Source organism: Mustela nigripes, chromosome 8 (genome assembly GCF_022355385.1).
Source record: "Mustela nigripes isolate SB6536 chromosome 8, MUSNIG.SB6536, whole genome shotgun sequence".
Classification (NCBI taxonomy): Eukaryota; Metazoa; Chordata; class Mammalia; order Carnivora; family Mustelidae; genus Mustela; species Mustela nigripes.
This window is the reverse complement of record NC_081564.1, coordinates 39,450,591-39,467,088: the sequence shown is the minus strand read 5'-3', so window position 1 is coordinate 39,467,088 and position 16,498 is coordinate 39,450,591. Positions and strand designations below refer to the sequence as shown.

Here is a 16,498-nt window from a genome sequence, read left to right as displayed (position 1 = left end):
CTTTTTCTCTCAGGCCTCATAGTTCTCTGTGTCCATGTGCCAGTGCCCCCACCTTTTTAAAAAATTTATTTGACAGACAGAGAGCTCACAAGTAGGCAGAGAGGCAGGCGGGGTGAGCCTGATGTGGGACTCAATCCCAGGATGCTGGGATCATGACCTGAGCCAAAGGCAGAGGCTTTAACCCATTGAGCCACACAAGTGCGCCTGCCAGTGCCCTTGTTAAACAGCCCCCCCCCCATATATTTAGCCTGGTTTTCTGGTTGTTTATGGTAGAAGGACAATTTCCATAACAGTAATCCTTTGTGGGCAGACACAGAAGTCCCTTGTAGTGTAGTTTTACATTTGCTTCTCCGGGGCCTCAGACATTGGCCATTTTTATGGGAACTCTTGGCTTGAGATTCCTACACGATGTGGTGCTGTAAATTTGGACCCCACAAGCATGCAGTACTGGCTTGAGGAATCCATTAACTTTGGTTTTATACCCAGAACCACCCCCAAGCAGATGGCAAGCTTCCGTGTAGCTTCTCTTTGTCAGTTGGTGATATTTTTACCATTCCTAATTTTTTGACTAAGCTACTCTTCATGTACCCCAACTTTGTGCAGGACCATGTATACAGCTGCCCATCTTCAATCTTCAACAGTCTGAGCCACATCTCTTGTTCTAAAGTGGGTATTAACTCCAGTTCCAGGCCAGAGGGGATTTATCTAGGTAGAATTAATAGAATTTTATTTTAGAATTAATAGAATTCTATTAATTCTAGGTAGAATAGAATTCTATTAATTCTACTTAGTATTAAAAGAATTTTGCATTATTGCATCTGTGCATATTTGATTTTTAGATAGTCAGTGTTTTATCCTAGTAATAGCTCAGCTTTATGATTTTAACTTACAGTGTTTAACTGATGGTGATTTTTTTTATAAAGTTGCCATCTACAACTTTTTTTTTTTTAAGATTTTATTTATTTGTCAGACAGAGAGAGAGAGAGAGAGAGAGAGTGCACACACACACAAGCAGGCACAGTGACAGGCAGAGGGCAAGAGAGAAGCAGGCTCCCTGTGGCGCAAGGAGCCTGATGCGGGACTCAAGCCCAGGACCCTGGGATCATGGCCTGAGCCAAAGGCAGCGGCTTAACCAGCTGAGCCACCCAGGCATCCCTGATTGTGATTTTATGCTGAAGGCTTACTGAGTTTATATACAAAATGAGAACATTTAAGAGAACTCAAATTCTTCATTTCAATATGCTTAGTTTCATAGGCAATTAAAGTTGTTGAAATTTTTGGAAAGTTTTTATTTGTTAAGTCAGATAATAGTAGTACCTAAAATGGAAAGCAACTAGATTAATTTATAAATACAGTTTAATAAGTTAAAGGGAACTTAGTTACATTATCAAGGCATCCTTCAATCTTTTCGATGGCTAGATTTTTAAATAGGAAAATGAGATTTTAAAACTAACCTTCAAGGATTTAGGAAGATCTAGATTTTTAAATTTATTACTTCAGTAGATTGAATATTAGTCTTATAAAACAAAACTCTGAATAGTCTTTTTTGTGCTCCAGTACAATCCTCTGTGTACCAGTAGCTCACATTTAGCAGGTCACACTTTTATGAGTTCTCATGAGTTAGAAAGACTTTCAGCATCATTAAATTGATAGATCTATACCTTTGTTCTATTTTTCCTTGTAGGAACAGCAGCTTTTTACATAAGCCATCAAATCAGAATGTAGCTGATTCAGTTTCATTGTTACAGTGGCTGTAACAATTTTGGGGGGTGGGGAGTAAAGGGGAGGGTGCAGGAGAAGCAGAGGGAGAGAGAGAAAATCTTAAGCAGGACTCACACCCAGTGTGGAGCCTGACATGGAGCTCCATTTCACAACCCTGAGATCATGACCTGAGCCGAAATCAGGAGTTGGACCCTTAACCAACTGAGCCACCCAGGTGCCCCTGAAATACTTCTTATAACCATTTTGTTGAGGAGTCTCAGAGTATGGAGCTATGAGTATGAAAGCATTTTTGACCCTCACTGCCACCTTTTCCATCAGGTCTCTCTGGACTGGATGGCAGGGATCTCTGTGATGCACACTTTCATTTCACAAGTTTTCACATAATTTCAGAACTTAGGACACACTGTTTTAAAATTGTGTTTTCATTGGACTCAAAGTCCTTCCTGTTTTCCTCTCTGGTCTGGGCTCCAGTGATATGGAACTGGGGATGGGGGTAGCAGGTTCGGCTCACGCACATACCTCCCTTCTTCCCTTCCGCCAACACTGGTGACTTTGCTGCTGGTTCTTGTGAGGGGTGCATTTGGGGTTCTGAGGAGAGTCCCGGGGGCCTCTTACCTGCACAGCTCCTGCTATTCTCCTTTTCCCTCTCTTCGGCTCCCCTGCTGGTGTTCAATTTCCTTTAGTCCCCTCGTTCAGAGAGAGCCCTCTTGCTGAAGGAGGGAAAGCTTCAGACTGCTCAAGATCAGCTGCCCTTGGCAGGGTGCATTTGACCCTTGAGAAGTTCATCAATTTGCCATGCCTGCTAGTGACAGCACAGCATCTCTCTGCTGCCTGGTGTTCAATGTCATGGCAACAGCAGGGGACACTTAGCTGCACAAGGGAATCAGATGGGAGGCAGTTTCTAGTCCTGAACTTTGCAAAGGAGAGGATGTGTAGGTATACCTCCAAACTTATAAAGGAGTCTGTTGTCCCATCTCTGACCTTTGGCAGGAGGATGGAGAAGAGAAACCTTTTTTTATCCTGTTTTCCTCCAGTGGTTTGTGAGTGAGCACAAGTGTGCACATATGCATTTGCGTGTGGGCAGGTTGTGGGTGTGTGGTGGTGTTGCGTGGTGGCTGGGGACAGTAATAGGGGGAGAAACAAATTTCCTAAAGCATAATGCTGCCTGTCAGCAAGCCCTGCAAAGAGGGGCAGGCTCCAAAGCTGGCAGTCCTCTGAACTCAGAATCAGGGTTCTCTTTTTCTTAGCTGTGCACCCTTTGTCACCAATTCTGGCAGTAGACTCCCACACCGTCTTATTATCCTTAATCGACACATTACATGCAATTACTTTGGGTACCTTAACAATGGGATCGACTTGATTGTACATTAAGCTTCCAGATGTACAATGATGGAGCAATTTCATACCCTTGAACCTTAGTTGACCTTGGATGGCTCGTCTGATCATACTAGGAAGGGACTACTTTAACCCAAAGGAATTTAAATCAGAAGATGTGCTGTAAGATGCAGTGGGAAGGATGCAGCAGAGACCACACCACTGAACAGCTGAACAGGAAGGAGAAAAACACTAATGGGAAAGAGGAGAGGCGTGAGGACCATTTATTAATACTGAGGAGGCTCCAAATCACAAGACCGCCAACAGAAATGCACAACACTATCATTAACAACACACAAAACACACTGCTTGGCTTAACAATTCATCCCCCTTTGGACAGAATGCTGAAGTATGACTGCAACCCATGAGAATTTCCCCGGAAAAGTCAAGTCAAGTCCAAATGCTGCTCCACAACATATTCACCTACTCTCTGACCATCATCCAACATCCCTCTGTCTTTATTCTAGTCTTTTCCTTAAAACCGTTTCCTAGTATTTGTGCGACCAATGGCATTTTCTTAACACAGAATTTGTTGATAAAGAAAACTATCAAAATGTTGTTAGTTGATGCTTTTTTATACGAATGAGAGATTTTATGATTTTCCCCTGAGCCAGCACAAAAATAGGGAGTAGAAAGCGGGAAGAGTTCCTTACACTTAACCCAAGCCATTCGCACGTGAGTAACACAAGGCAGCTCAGCGCAGCTCCCCTCGTACAGCCTCCTGGTCACTTGGCCTTCTTGTTGCCTTTCTGGGGCTGCTCAGTCGCCTTCCTAGCCACCTCCTCCGGGATGAACACACTGATTGTGAAGTCGCTTATCTCTGAGCCGTACTTGTTCTTCACAACCAGCCCGTATTTGCCAGAGTCGGCGGTGCTCACCCCACTGATGGTGAAGTAGGCAGTCTTGCCGGCCTCGAACCTGACGCTACAGTGGTCATCTGGGACCAGGGGCTTCTCGTTCTTTAACCAGGAAACCTCTGGAGTTGGGTCGCCCCACACGATGCAGGTGAGATTAAGCGCCTGCAAAACACATTTTGTGAGAGGGAAAGAGACAGATCAGGTACAATGATCCAACTTCAAGTAACTTTCTGGAGGTTTGGCAGGACCCAAAGGATGATAATATAAAGCCCCTGGAATAACGGGTGGAGTGATGTGATAACAGGGGCATGCAACTACTTCAATTATAATTTGACTTCACTCCGAAGTAGATTTCTGCAGGGCCTCAGCTTCCCAGCTTTGGGAAGGCTCATCATCAGAGCCACACAAAGGAGTTGGCTGCCAGTTCCCATCTGCACTCTTGCTTTCATAAACACATAGATGTCTTTTGCTCTCATGTGGCATTTGGATTCTGTTTCAGTAGAGAAATCTCATTGCCATAATCACCACCTGCTCACTTTGCATTTTCTCTGCCTCACAGAGCCCAGCAGCAGAATTATGACAGCTGTTTCAGATAATGGGATTCATCTTCAGGTTCCATCTCCCTCAAACCCCAACCAGTCTGTTGTAGTTGAGATGGTGCTCTACCAAAATGTATTCCTATTTCCTGATATTTTATTATATTGCCATCTATGCTGAAACCCTCTTACTTCAAAAGATCAATGTTTAGGCTGATCGTTTTACTTTACCATTACTTTTTTGTTGCAAAATTTAAGGATAGTTGTAGATTCAGAAACTGTAGTAAAAAATAATAGAGAGGTTGTATGGGACCTTACCCAGTTTGCCCTAATATTAACACTTTACAAAACCACAGTGTAATAACACAACCAGTACATTGCCAGTGATAACAACCCATGGTTCTTATTCAGATCTCCCCAGTTTGGCCTATACTCATTGGTGTTGTGTGTGTGTGTGTGTGTGTGTGTGTGTGTGTATGTGGTTCTATTCAATTCTATCCCTTGTCTAGGTCCATGTATCTGTCTCCTCAATCAAGATAAAGAACATTTCCATCACAAGGATCTCTCATGTTGCCCTTTATACCTACCCCCATCCCCTACCCCCAACCTCATTTCTAACTCCTGGCAACCACCAATCCATTTTCCATTTCTAAAATTTCCTAATTTCTAAAGTATTATATAAATAGCATCATATAGCATGTAACCTTTTCAGCATGCCTTTTCCACTTGGCATAATAATTCCTTGCAGATTCATCCAAGTTACTGCAGGGATCAATATTTTGTCCCTTTTTATGGCTCAATACTGTGCCATGGGATATATTTATATATATTTGCCAGAAAGGTCATCTGGGCTGTTTCCAGTTTGGGGCCATTGTGAATGAAACTGCTATTGAACATTTGTATACAGGTCTTTATGTGAACATAAATTTTGTTTTCTTTATGATAAATGCCCAGGAGTATAACTACTGGGTCATATGGCAAATGCATGTTTTCTTCTTTGAGAAATTGCCAAACTGTTTTCCTGCCTGGCTTCACAATCTTGGCTTACATTTCTACTAGCAATGTACAAGTGATTCTGTTTCTCTGCATCCTTATTAGCACTTGTTGTTTTCACTGTTTTTATTTTAGTAATTCTGATAGGTGTTATGATATTTCACTGTGGTTTTAATTTGCATTTCTCTGATGGCCAACATTGTTGAATTTACTTCACATTTTAAATTCCATTCTTGCATTTTTTTTTTCTTACTGAAATCCAGGAAGTATTAGGAAAAGAACTAGGGCTCACAATACATAGGAAGAGGATAGTCATCTAAATATCCCTCTAAAGGGTCTTATATGATCACTTACTCTCTCTTCTATAAGAGTATTGCTTAAAACTGGGAGATTAAGAAATCTCTTCCCTCACATGATTAATTAGCATTTCTTACTGAATTATCCTATAAACACATTTCAGCAAGAAAAATAATCAAGCTATTGTCATCAAACTTATCCAAGCAGACCTGGGATTAAAACTTTTGTTTTGTTTTTCTCTTTAAGCAGGCTCCATGCCCAATGTGGGGCATGAACTCATGACCCTGAGATCAAGAGTTGCATGCTCTACTGACTGAGCTAGCCAGGGGCCCCTTGGGGGTTAAAACTTTTTTAAAAACCGAGCCAAACTCCCAAATACCTTAGGTGTCATGGAAAACTACTATCCCTATTTTAGATTTATTTCCATTACAGATCACAAAGTCATTTCCCATACATTCTCTCTCAGAATTCTCACTACAACCCAATGAGTTGAATATCTGGAACCCCATTAAATGAGGAACATGAAAAACGGAGTTTAAAGACAAAAGCAACCTGGCATTGGTTGAGCTTCAGGTCAGCTGTGGTCATCTGTACTCCACCCATGAAGAAATGCAGCTGGATGAGACCTGCCTCTCACTAAAGCCTTTCCACATGCCTTGTTTATCCCTAGTCTACCCATCACATGTCTTCACTGGGAAAAGGTTTTATTTTCCTTCAAGTACCCACCCATTATGGCTGACTTACTGAATTTGTCTTAATGAAACAGAGGGATGAAGCAAGTAAATCCAAGTTAGAAAGTATTTTCATTGCTTTTGAAACAGAAGGATGAAGACAGTGAATCCAGGTAAGAAAGTATGTTCATTGCTTTTCAGAGAGATTATTATGGAGCCAGGAAATACTAGTTTAAAGTTAAATGGAAAGAAATCAGTTTTGGGGGGCCTAAGTGCCCCCGAAAAGGCTTTTAACCGACTGAGCTCCTCAGTCGGTTAAATGTCTGCCTTCAGCTCAGGTCATGATCCCAGGGTCCTGGGATGGAGCCCCGCATCCGGCTCCCTGCTGACCAGGGAACCCACTTCTCCCTCTCTCTTCCTCTGCCTCCCCGCCCCTTGTGCTCGTTCTCTCTCAATTTCATTTGTAAAAAAAATAAATAAAAATCTTTATTTTTTATTATTTATTTATTTATTTGACAGAGAGATAGAGAGCACAAGTAGGCAGAGCAGCAGGCAGAGGGAGAGGGAGAACTGCACTCCCTGCTCAGTAGGGAGCCCGAAGCAGGACTCGATCCCAGGACCCTAGGATCATTATTTGAGCTGAAGGCAGCTGCTTAACCAACGGAGCCATCCAGATGCCCCCTAAAATCTTTAAAAAAATAAAAATAAATAAATCAGTTTTTAACTGAAACAGAACCGATAGAAATTCACAGCACAAGATGTTTCCCTTCCCTTCAGATATTTCCCTTCAGAGGTGAAGTATTTAAGGGGACAACCCATTTTCCACTAGGTGTTAGAGGTCGCATCTTTCTCCAGTTACATTTGTCACATAGTTGTGATTGAACCTTTTTTCCTTCTCGTGATATGAAAGGGTACCTCTGGGAAGAGACTAAGTGGTCTACATGTGCCCACATAAGGTTACTTGTATCCTAATGCTTGGCCTACAAAACATTATGTTGACTTGAAAAATGGACTCCATTTTGATTCTTGTATTTGGCTACTCTGAAGTCAAGCCAAAGCAGCAGTGGCTTAAGATGAAGGTGGTGGGAGCTCTTAGACAGAACGAAGTCTAGGGCACTGGAATCCATTGCTAGTGGGGAAGAAGAAGAGACAGGAGTGCTCCATGCTTACCTTGCCTTCCTGGATGGTGACCACATCGGGGAGTCCACCCACCACTCGGGCGCGGTCTGCAAGCATAGGTGTTTCTGGTTAATCACTGAAATGATGAGTGCCAGTGATCACACTCACAAAAGCACCCCAGGAAACTAACCTTCCAATTTAGTTTCCTTCTCCTAACAAATATTTTATACCTATTTTTAATATGCAAAATTAGGAAAAGTTCCGGTAATTTTAGATGTTATTCTTCCTTGCACAGATAACTTGTGTGTGTGGGTGCCTCTACCCAAATTATCAGCTTGAGATGGCTTTGTCGTATTAAGACCTGCCCTATAATTTTCATGACTATCTTCGGCCCTGGCCCTTCTGTAGCTCAGTGGGGCTCAGCTCAAGGAGGCAGAGCAGATCTCTATGGACAGCCTCCAAGTCTATTTGGTCTCTTTCAAGGGCTTCCTTATCATTAAAAGAAAAAAAAAAAAAGTATAATTGGAGGCTGTATGCCACGAGGCTTTTGCAGATGTGGGCTTTCTTTGGGCTTTTCCTAGAGAGCTTCCCATTTTTGTCTCCTGGTAGTTCTTGGTGTGTAGGGCTATGTAGGGCTACTGTCTATGGCCATGAAGTACAAAGGCCCCCAGCTGAGGGGACAAGGTTTGGGACAAGGTGCTGAAATTCAGAGCTGACCTCTTGCTCCCCCCGGACCCCACCAAGTCCTGTGCTTTGGGTACAACTGGCTCAGCCCCAGGGAAGGACACCTTTCTGTAATCTGCTCAAAGGGACGCTGTCTCACACTAACGCAGTGGCCACCACCCTCTCAATTTTAGGCCCATTTCAATTAATGTTTGACTCTAGATCCCTATTTGCATAACTCCCTTCTTCACTAAGTCAGACTACAGCTTTGAACAAGTCTTGAATCTTGACTACATTTTCCTGCTGATTCCATCATCCCTTGTACCACTTGTAAGCTCAACTCCTCATCTGGCTCCTACACCACCCAATGTGTGACATTAGGCAAGTCACTTCACTGCGTGGACCATAGTCTCCTAATCTGGGGGTGGGGGAAGAGTTACATTATGCCTGTGGACATGAAGGTACCCAGGCCTGTTCCATAGCACCCACAGGATTCCTTGGGGGCCCTGGGAGGGGCCCACTAACTTGGCTTTTACCTATTTTACATTTTGGATCTGCGTGAAAGATGTTGTTTGAATTAAGCATCCCTCAGCTTACAAGAGGTTAAACACAGGGGCACTCAAGTCTCTTATAGCTCTAAACTGCTTCAATGCAGAAACTTCAGAAAGAATTCATGATCTGGAGGGAGGAGCGGGCTCCTTGCCCACCAGAGTTCAACAATGGGGAGTGGCGGTCAACTGTGGACACTGGCCTTGCTTGTGCATACAGGCTTGGAAGGGGGCCACTTGGTACCAAGGAGAAGTGCTCCCCTCTCACGCTGTACTCCCCCGGCACGCCCCATGCTGGTGCTGGCATCTGCCCCATTCACTGCTAGCAGCTGCCTCACCACTCACAAACCCAGCACAAGAGAAGGGAGAAGAAAAGAGCAGGAAGGAGAGGGGAAAGCAGTCAAAGGTGGAAAGTTCCATCCTGAATGACGTGGAGCTACTGAAAGGCTGCCAGGTGACTTCACTGCTCACTCCCCCTCCTGGTTCCCTCCATTCCAGCGACTGACTCTATATAATTTTAGCCCTCAACAATTTTCAAACTCTGCCTCACACACTCAGAGAGAACCTGAATGATTATCGTAATTAGTTCATGTCTCTCAGAATCTTTAAAATCTGTGCCTGAGGACTAGAAATCTCCATGTATGAGGCCAACAGCTAAGGAAGTTAGGAGTGAGCACAGTTTCTGGGTACAAAGGCTTGACAGTTTGGTGTTTGTTTATGCAGACTGAAGTATTCAAGAAGGCCTTATTTGGCTTCTTGTATCCTACAGGGGATCTTAGGAAAATGGCAGGAGTATTTGATGTGTTACAGTGATTTATCTGATGTCAAATTTACAGTTTTTTATTTCTTCTTTAATATAGATACATTTTTCTGATACGTTGTGCCTGCTGCAAGTGATTAACAACTTATTGTGTAACTTGTACCCAGAGATTTCTCAGGGTACCCAGGGGTTAGTTCAAGTCAAGAGCTCAGTGACATTCTTAAAATGTAATCTGAGACCTTCTTTTCACAGACATTCTTACTCAAGAGACTAAATGAAAACATATGTAGAACACCTAAGATTAAAAAAAAAAAAAAAAAAAAAGAATGAAAAAAAAGAAAAAAAAACCACTTCACCCTCTGTCTACAGTCAAAATAAAAAAAATAAAAGCTATTTTTTTGAGACGATGCCAAGAGTAAATGAGAAGGGTCTTTACTTACTTTTCTCGGCAATGGCAGCTTGTCTGTGGTTGAGAGAAATGAACAAACATACAAACAAAGAAGAATTTTGTTTTAGTGGTACTTCAAAGTCGCAAACCTTGACTGCATTTCATTGCCTCAGAGACATTTTGCTGCTCAGCAAAGCAGTGGAAAGTGCTGTTTTTAGGCGTTTGCCAAAATGAAAGACCCTCTCTAACCCTCAGGTGGGGGGAGCAGCACACCATGTTCCAGAGAAAGCAGGGCACACAAATGGCAAGGGACTTACTTTAATCTCTGGAATTCAGCATAGGCTTCTTCATAGGCTTTAAGAGAAAAAAAAAAGAGAGAGAGAGAGAGACGTTAGAATGTTCTCGCCCAGAACTGAAAACATACAGTAGCAGATTAAAGTTCGCAGTCTGAGGTCAGTGTGGTTGGTCCAGACATGACTAAACTGAATGAATAAGACTGTGCCTGCGCGTTGACTCTGCAACAGGATGGACTTGCAGGAGAAGCAAATACTTTCTAAGTAGAAAAGATGAAGTAGTGGATTTTAGAAGCTCCCAATTTGGTGAGAAGCCTTCCTTTCAAGCAGAAAGGAAAAGATTAGCTCTGCCAAAGATAAAATGGTAATAAAGATGGTTGCAGGATAAGCATCCTGAACATCAAAAAGACTTTTCTCTTATTAATCATCCCACAGGGCACAGCCTCCGAGCTGGACAGTGAAATGTTTCCGTATTACGCAGTCTGGCCCATCTATCTGTGTCAAAGGGCACGGGAGCTACTATGCTCACAGCCTCCACCAGTGCCGGCTGAAGCAATGCTTCCAAGCTGGGCCGGAGCCCAGAGAAAAGACAGTGAGGCAAGGAAAGGAGAGCTACAGACTTCTAATATCTTTCTCCCCCACCCCAAGCCTGCTGAGCAAGCTACTTCGAAAAGTTCGGGCATAAAGGCAGCTTTATTTTGAAATCTCTCTCACCTCCTCTTTGCTCCCATGTGGTCTGGGAATCACCATATTTTACATCTTGAAAGTATTTACCTAATAACTAATCCATCCCCCTCCTTTTATGGATGGGGAAAAAGAAGCATAAAAAGTCAGGCTTCAAGTCTCTGGAGGTCGACCAGTTAGGCTAAACGTTCAGTTCTCTTCCTTCTGCCCACACGACACTGAGAAAGAGCTGAGCCCCGTTGAACTAATCTGCTTGGGTGGGCCAGAGAGTAAAAGAAATTTTTTTTTTAAGTTTTAAATTTATCCACCCCTTCCTGTTGCCGTTTTTGGTTGTCAGAGGGACTACAGAAGAAATCCTGTTACTACAGCCTGTGACTCAGGAGCAGCAGAGACTGAAGGCAGCCATTCTCCTCTTTCTAGCTCTCCTGGGTGGGAGATGAGGTGGGGGGTAGGGGGGGACGTGGGGGGAGGAAGGGCCTGGTGGCTCAGCCCAAAACAATTCAAGGCAGGACTGCTGAAAGGCTGAGCTCTTGTGAGTCTACTCTCTGCAGTTTAAAAACACTAAGACTTCTGGAATATTCACACTGCATTTTAGTATATGAAGAGGTGGAAGACAAAGTCAGTCCAAGGTCTCCCTAAGGAATGTGAGGCAGAGCTAGACAGGAGCAGTGGAAGGACTGCCCAGAGGCTGAGCCCCAGGTCCTTGAAGGGAGATGATAGAGACAGGAGCTGGAGGCAAGAACAGTGATAAATAAGCTGCACATTAAGAGCCTCAGGGCACAACATCCTGACCTTGTGGCTTCCAAGACCTTGGGGCTGACAGATGAAGAGCCACAGATTTGGAACACAAGCTCCCTCATTACTTCCTGCTTCTCTTCCCTCTTCTCTCCAGATGCCCCCAGTCTCGCAGCAGATGACCAAGACATCTGAGGCCATAAGGACCCAACTTCTCCAACTTTCTTCTCTTCTCACTACTGATCTTTGCTTATTCATATTTACCTAACCCCCCCCACCCCAATCACCCCAACCCACCCACCCCTGGTTTCTATAGAGAAGTGATCCCTACTCCTTTCCAAAGTCAATGCCTTCACCCCTGCCCTGGATCTCAGACCTTCCTTTCTTCAGAACATGGATACATTGGTTATTTCTCGTCACTCACATCTTCCAGCTCAACTGAATTCTTAAATTCTTAAACATGCTCAAACTCCAGTCACCAGAACTTGTTCAGTGCTTGTTCTTGCGCAGGTGACTGTAAATCAGCCTGCCCTCCTTTGTGAGCATGTGGAAAAGGGACTCCTTTCTGTGTTCGTCTCTACTTTGTACTTTTCACTGATACTTCAAGACCCACTGAATTCTTGCTTCTACCACCATGCTGAATTTAAATTGCTTTCTTAAAATCGCTAATCATCCTCCAATAGTCAGATGCCATGACCTCTTATCACCCTTCATTCCTTTTAAAAAGTCCATTCCTCCACAGAAAAGTTCTAATCTGTAAAATATTCATTTACCTTGTCCAGAAAGATCCACTGTCTTCAGATGTCCAGTTTTGCCATCAAAGAGCTCCATCACATATTTGCCTTTGTCATTTGGAGTGGGCTCGCTGATTTGCAGCCAGATCTGCTGCCCGGTGACCCCACTCTTAACTCTGTCTGTGTACTTAATAGGAGTCCCGCTGTTCACAGCAAAGAAAACATTGTTATTGTCTCCTTTCATCCACAGCTGATTTTTACTTTGTCTGTCTTTGAGGGTCTCAGCTTAGAGTTTTACAGGGTTTCGAACAACATAAGAACCATGCATGTTCAGCTTAAAAAAAAAGTGTGGGCCCTGAATCACAGAACTTGGGTTCCAAGGCCCAGGGTGGTGGGGTGGGTGGACAGTCTGTATATTTAACCTCCAGCAGCAGTCTGGGGCCCTAGCCGATTGCAACACCGATTCTTCTCAGTGGTATTAATTATCTTTGCTTTTGCTTCAGTTTATTTGTAGGACTAAGAGAGTCTTTAAAGTGAAAAGTCCAAACTATGTATTCTATTACTGCATATTTCTTGCAGATGGTCTATGGCTGTAAGTCAGATTTTACAAACTAAGTAAAAACAGACTTAAGGAGGGTCGGTCATCTGTGGCTGACATCTATTGGCATAAGTGGTTACAAAGCTATTTAAAACACTGAAAAGCAGAGTCTGCCATGATGAATGAGGCACTTTCTCTGTCCCTGGACATTAGTTCCTCCAAATTCTATAGCAGGTCATGAGCAGACACATACATTCCATTCTTTAGAGAATAAAAGCAATAGAACACTTGGCCTTGTGATCTGATGATTTAGAAATGTTACTGTTATAAATGAAGAGAAAGGTAGAGGTAGGTGTACTGTCAATGATGCTGAAAGAAACTTTATGAAGAGCTTGTAAATATGTGAGGAAATCAGAGAAAAGGCAGTATACAGAACTACTTAATTATAGTAACAATTATGCATACAGAAAAGACTGGAAGTACACCAAAAAGTTTACACTATGGCTAGGAAAACTATGGATGATGTTATCTTATAAGCTCTTTCTAATATGTAATATGATATTATAAGTATATTTTCTAAAACAAGCATGTATTACATTTGTAGTTGTAATAAACAAAATGAACTAAAAACAGAAAAGCAAAAAATCTCCACTAAAAAAGTTTTAGCTTTCAAATAAACATTCATCATTTTTCTTATATAGTACATTCTTTAAAATATATTCACAAACTGGGACGCCTGGGTGGCTCAGTTGGTTAAGCAGCTGCTTTCGGCTTGGGTCATGATCCCAGCGTCCTGGGATCGAGTCCCACATCGGTCTCCTTGCTCAGCAAGGAGCATGCTTCTCCCTCTGCCTCTGCCTGCCACTCTGTCTGCCTGTGCTTGCTCTCTCCCCCTCTCTCTCTCTCTGATAAATAAATAAAATCTTAAAATATATTCACAAACTGCCATAATAGGGGTGCCTGAGTGGCTCAGTCAATTAAGCATCTGTCTTTGGCTCAGGTCATGACCTCAGGGTCCTGGGATCAAGCCCCAGGGGGGACTTCCTGCTCAGTGGGGAGCCTGCTTCTCCCTCTCCCTCTCCCTCTATCCCTCCTCTTCCCCAAAATTTTTTTAAAAAGGAAAAAAAAACTGCTATAAGATGTAGGGTAAAGGAACCCATCTGTACCCACAGACTTGAGTCTGAGAAATATATATGTCTTAAGGAGTTAGAAAGCTAGACCTTGGTTTTGCTCTAATAAATCTGTTTGAATTCTCTAACCTCTGACTAACTTGAATAATATAGTACCTTAGATTTGTAAAGCCCTTCATGGTTTACAAAGTGTCATAAATTTCATTCTCTCATTGGCTCCATCACTATTATGAGATAGAACAGGTACTGTTCCTATTTCGTATGAAAGAAACCTAAGATTTCAAAATATTAAATGACTTGCCTAAGATTCAAGGACATATAGGAATGAAGTCAAGGTTAAAACCCATTTCAAGTCTTTTCCTCTTAGGCCACACTTACGTAAAGACAGTAAAGACAATCAGTCCTTGGTTCCTGAATCTTTCATAGGCACACGGGTACACAAAATAGTCATTCAGCTGACTAGACCAAATAGTATAAAAGGTTTATGCCTTGCTAGTCTAATAGCAACTTCCTGAAAAACTGAATGTTCTAATTTTTTTTGAGCAAGTAATTCTTTTAAAGATGATATAAAGCTTTTTGATGACTCAGTTAATTCATCTTCTCTTATTCTTCAGACTGATATATTAGAATGTCCTAGATGTCACAGAGGAATTTCCTAGAATTTGATCTATTTTAACTTATAATTACTTTCCTAAAATGTGTTCTGAAAGAAATAGAACAAAGGACTGAAACCCCAAGCATTCAAATTGGAATTTTGCTTGTTCTCTCCCCACTCTCTCCCTCTCTCTTTCTTTTTTTAAGAGCTCAGGAAAAGAAGGAGAAAAAGAATAAAAACACTGTTTTATATCATAGTAGTCATTTTAAAGAAAACACAAATGTCTGTTTTGTGGGACCCAGTTCCAGTTAAATGTTCCATCTAGACTTTTTTTTTTTTAAGATTATTCATTTATTTATTTGACAGACAGAGATCACAAGTAGGCAGAGAGGCAGGCAGAGAGAGAGGAGGAAGCAGGCTCCCTGCTGCGCAGAGAGCCCGATGTGGGGCTCGATCCCAGGACCCTGGCATCATGACCTGAGCCGAAGGCAGAGGCTTTAACCCACTGAGCCACCCAGGCACCCCTTGATCTAGACTTTTAAAGCAACTAGAAGACCACTGTGTGGGGAGATCTGGAGCCAGGCCTGGGCTCAGTCCTCCAACTGCCACTTAGCTGTATGACCTCAAGCAAGTCATTCCCAAGCCTGAGCTTCCTAGACCTGCCTCCTAGAACTGTGAATAGTAAATGAATTCAGACGTGTGAAGGGCTTAGGGCAACGGCCAGCATGTGATAGACACCCACTGTAGGGAAGATACAAATAAACACTATTGTGTGCCTCCTCCAAGGGCTGCCACACTGACCTATTGCTCGGTGGGGCTCCTAAAGAACTTCTGGAATGAGAACCCCCTGCATCTGAAGAGTGGAGTGAAGGGACCTGTGCCCCATCAGATTTCTATGCCAGGCTATTCTCTTTCAGCTCAGGACATTTCAAGGAAGGGCAGTGGTTAAGGACAATGTTGAAAGTATAACGGGGGACTGACTGAACATAGAAACCTACTTTAGCTCCTAGAATCCCAGAGGTGAACTTGGGTTCACCTATACTCCACAAAGGAACCTGGGATTCGAACAGATCTGCAGGCTCAGTCTAGCTCAAATACACATTCCCAAAGTAATCTTGAATCCCCAAAGCCTTCCAAGGGTGGACAACAGACATGCCCATACCCTACTATGCCAACTGCTATCAATGATAACAAAAACAAACTCGGGTGCTCCACTGGATTCGGTTTCTTTGGTGAATGCCTATTAACTCATATAATGGGAAATGTGGTGGCTCGTGGTGTGTGCTGCTTCAGTTTTGTTCCAGACCATAGTAGGGGTGAGCCGTGTTTAGAAAGAGGGGATAAGCATCTCATTTGCCTGGCAAAGCAGAGGGAGCCCAAGTTCAACCTTCTGGATGTAGAAGTTCCATTACAGAGATGTGTATGGATGATGACAGTTCCAGATCACAAGGACAGATTATCTTAGCCATCACTGGCCTCACCATGCACGTGTTGAGGGAAAGGGCTAACCTCATGCTAAGGGAATGGTGGGATGCTTCTGTCCTACACTTGTCAACGTCAGACCTGGGAAGTAAGAAGGCTCCTTACCTGAGAGGAAGAAGAGAAGGTTGTTGCTGCTCCCACCCTACCCCTGCCAACACACACACACACACACACACACACACACACACACACACACACGGCAGAAAGAATTTCTACATGGCAGTTAAGTTCCAACTTACTTACTTGTGGGACCAGTTAACTTTCAGATCTTCCAGGTAGTAAGTAACAAAAGAGTACAGCCGGATGCCCTCAGCTGTGCTCTGGATTTTCAGGTCTGTAGCAGAGAGAGCTGAAAGAGAAAAACAGGATAGTTCATACA

The 16,498-nt window shown here is 43.1% G+C and overlaps 1 protein-coding gene across 6 annotated transcripts in view; it reads right to left on the bottom strand.

Moving 5' to 3' along the window:
• Positions 1–3,304: 3,304 nt before the first annotated feature.
• MYOM1 (myomesin 1) overlaps positions 3,305–16,498 on the bottom strand; it is a 159,477-nt gene continuing 146,283 nt past the window's right edge. For 5 of the 6 annotated variants that reach the window (XM_059409283.1, XM_059409282.1, XM_059409286.1 and 2 more), the window contains 6 exons: positions 16,363–16,468; positions 12,414–12,577; positions 10,246–10,282; positions 9,981–10,003; positions 7,621–7,676; positions 3,305–4,115 (listed from right to left, as the gene is read on the bottom strand). In XM_059409283.1, the coding sequence (XP_059265266.1) occupies positions 3,822–4,115; positions 7,621–7,676; positions 9,981–10,003; positions 10,246–10,282; positions 12,414–12,577; positions 16,363–16,468 (680 nt within the window). In that variant the 3' untranslated portion in view covers positions 3,305–3,821. The remainder of the gene's footprint in view (positions 4,116–7,620; positions 7,677–9,980; positions 10,004–10,245; positions 10,283–12,413; positions 12,578–16,362; positions 16,469–16,498) is intronic. The other variant, XM_059409287.1, reaches the window with a different exon arrangement.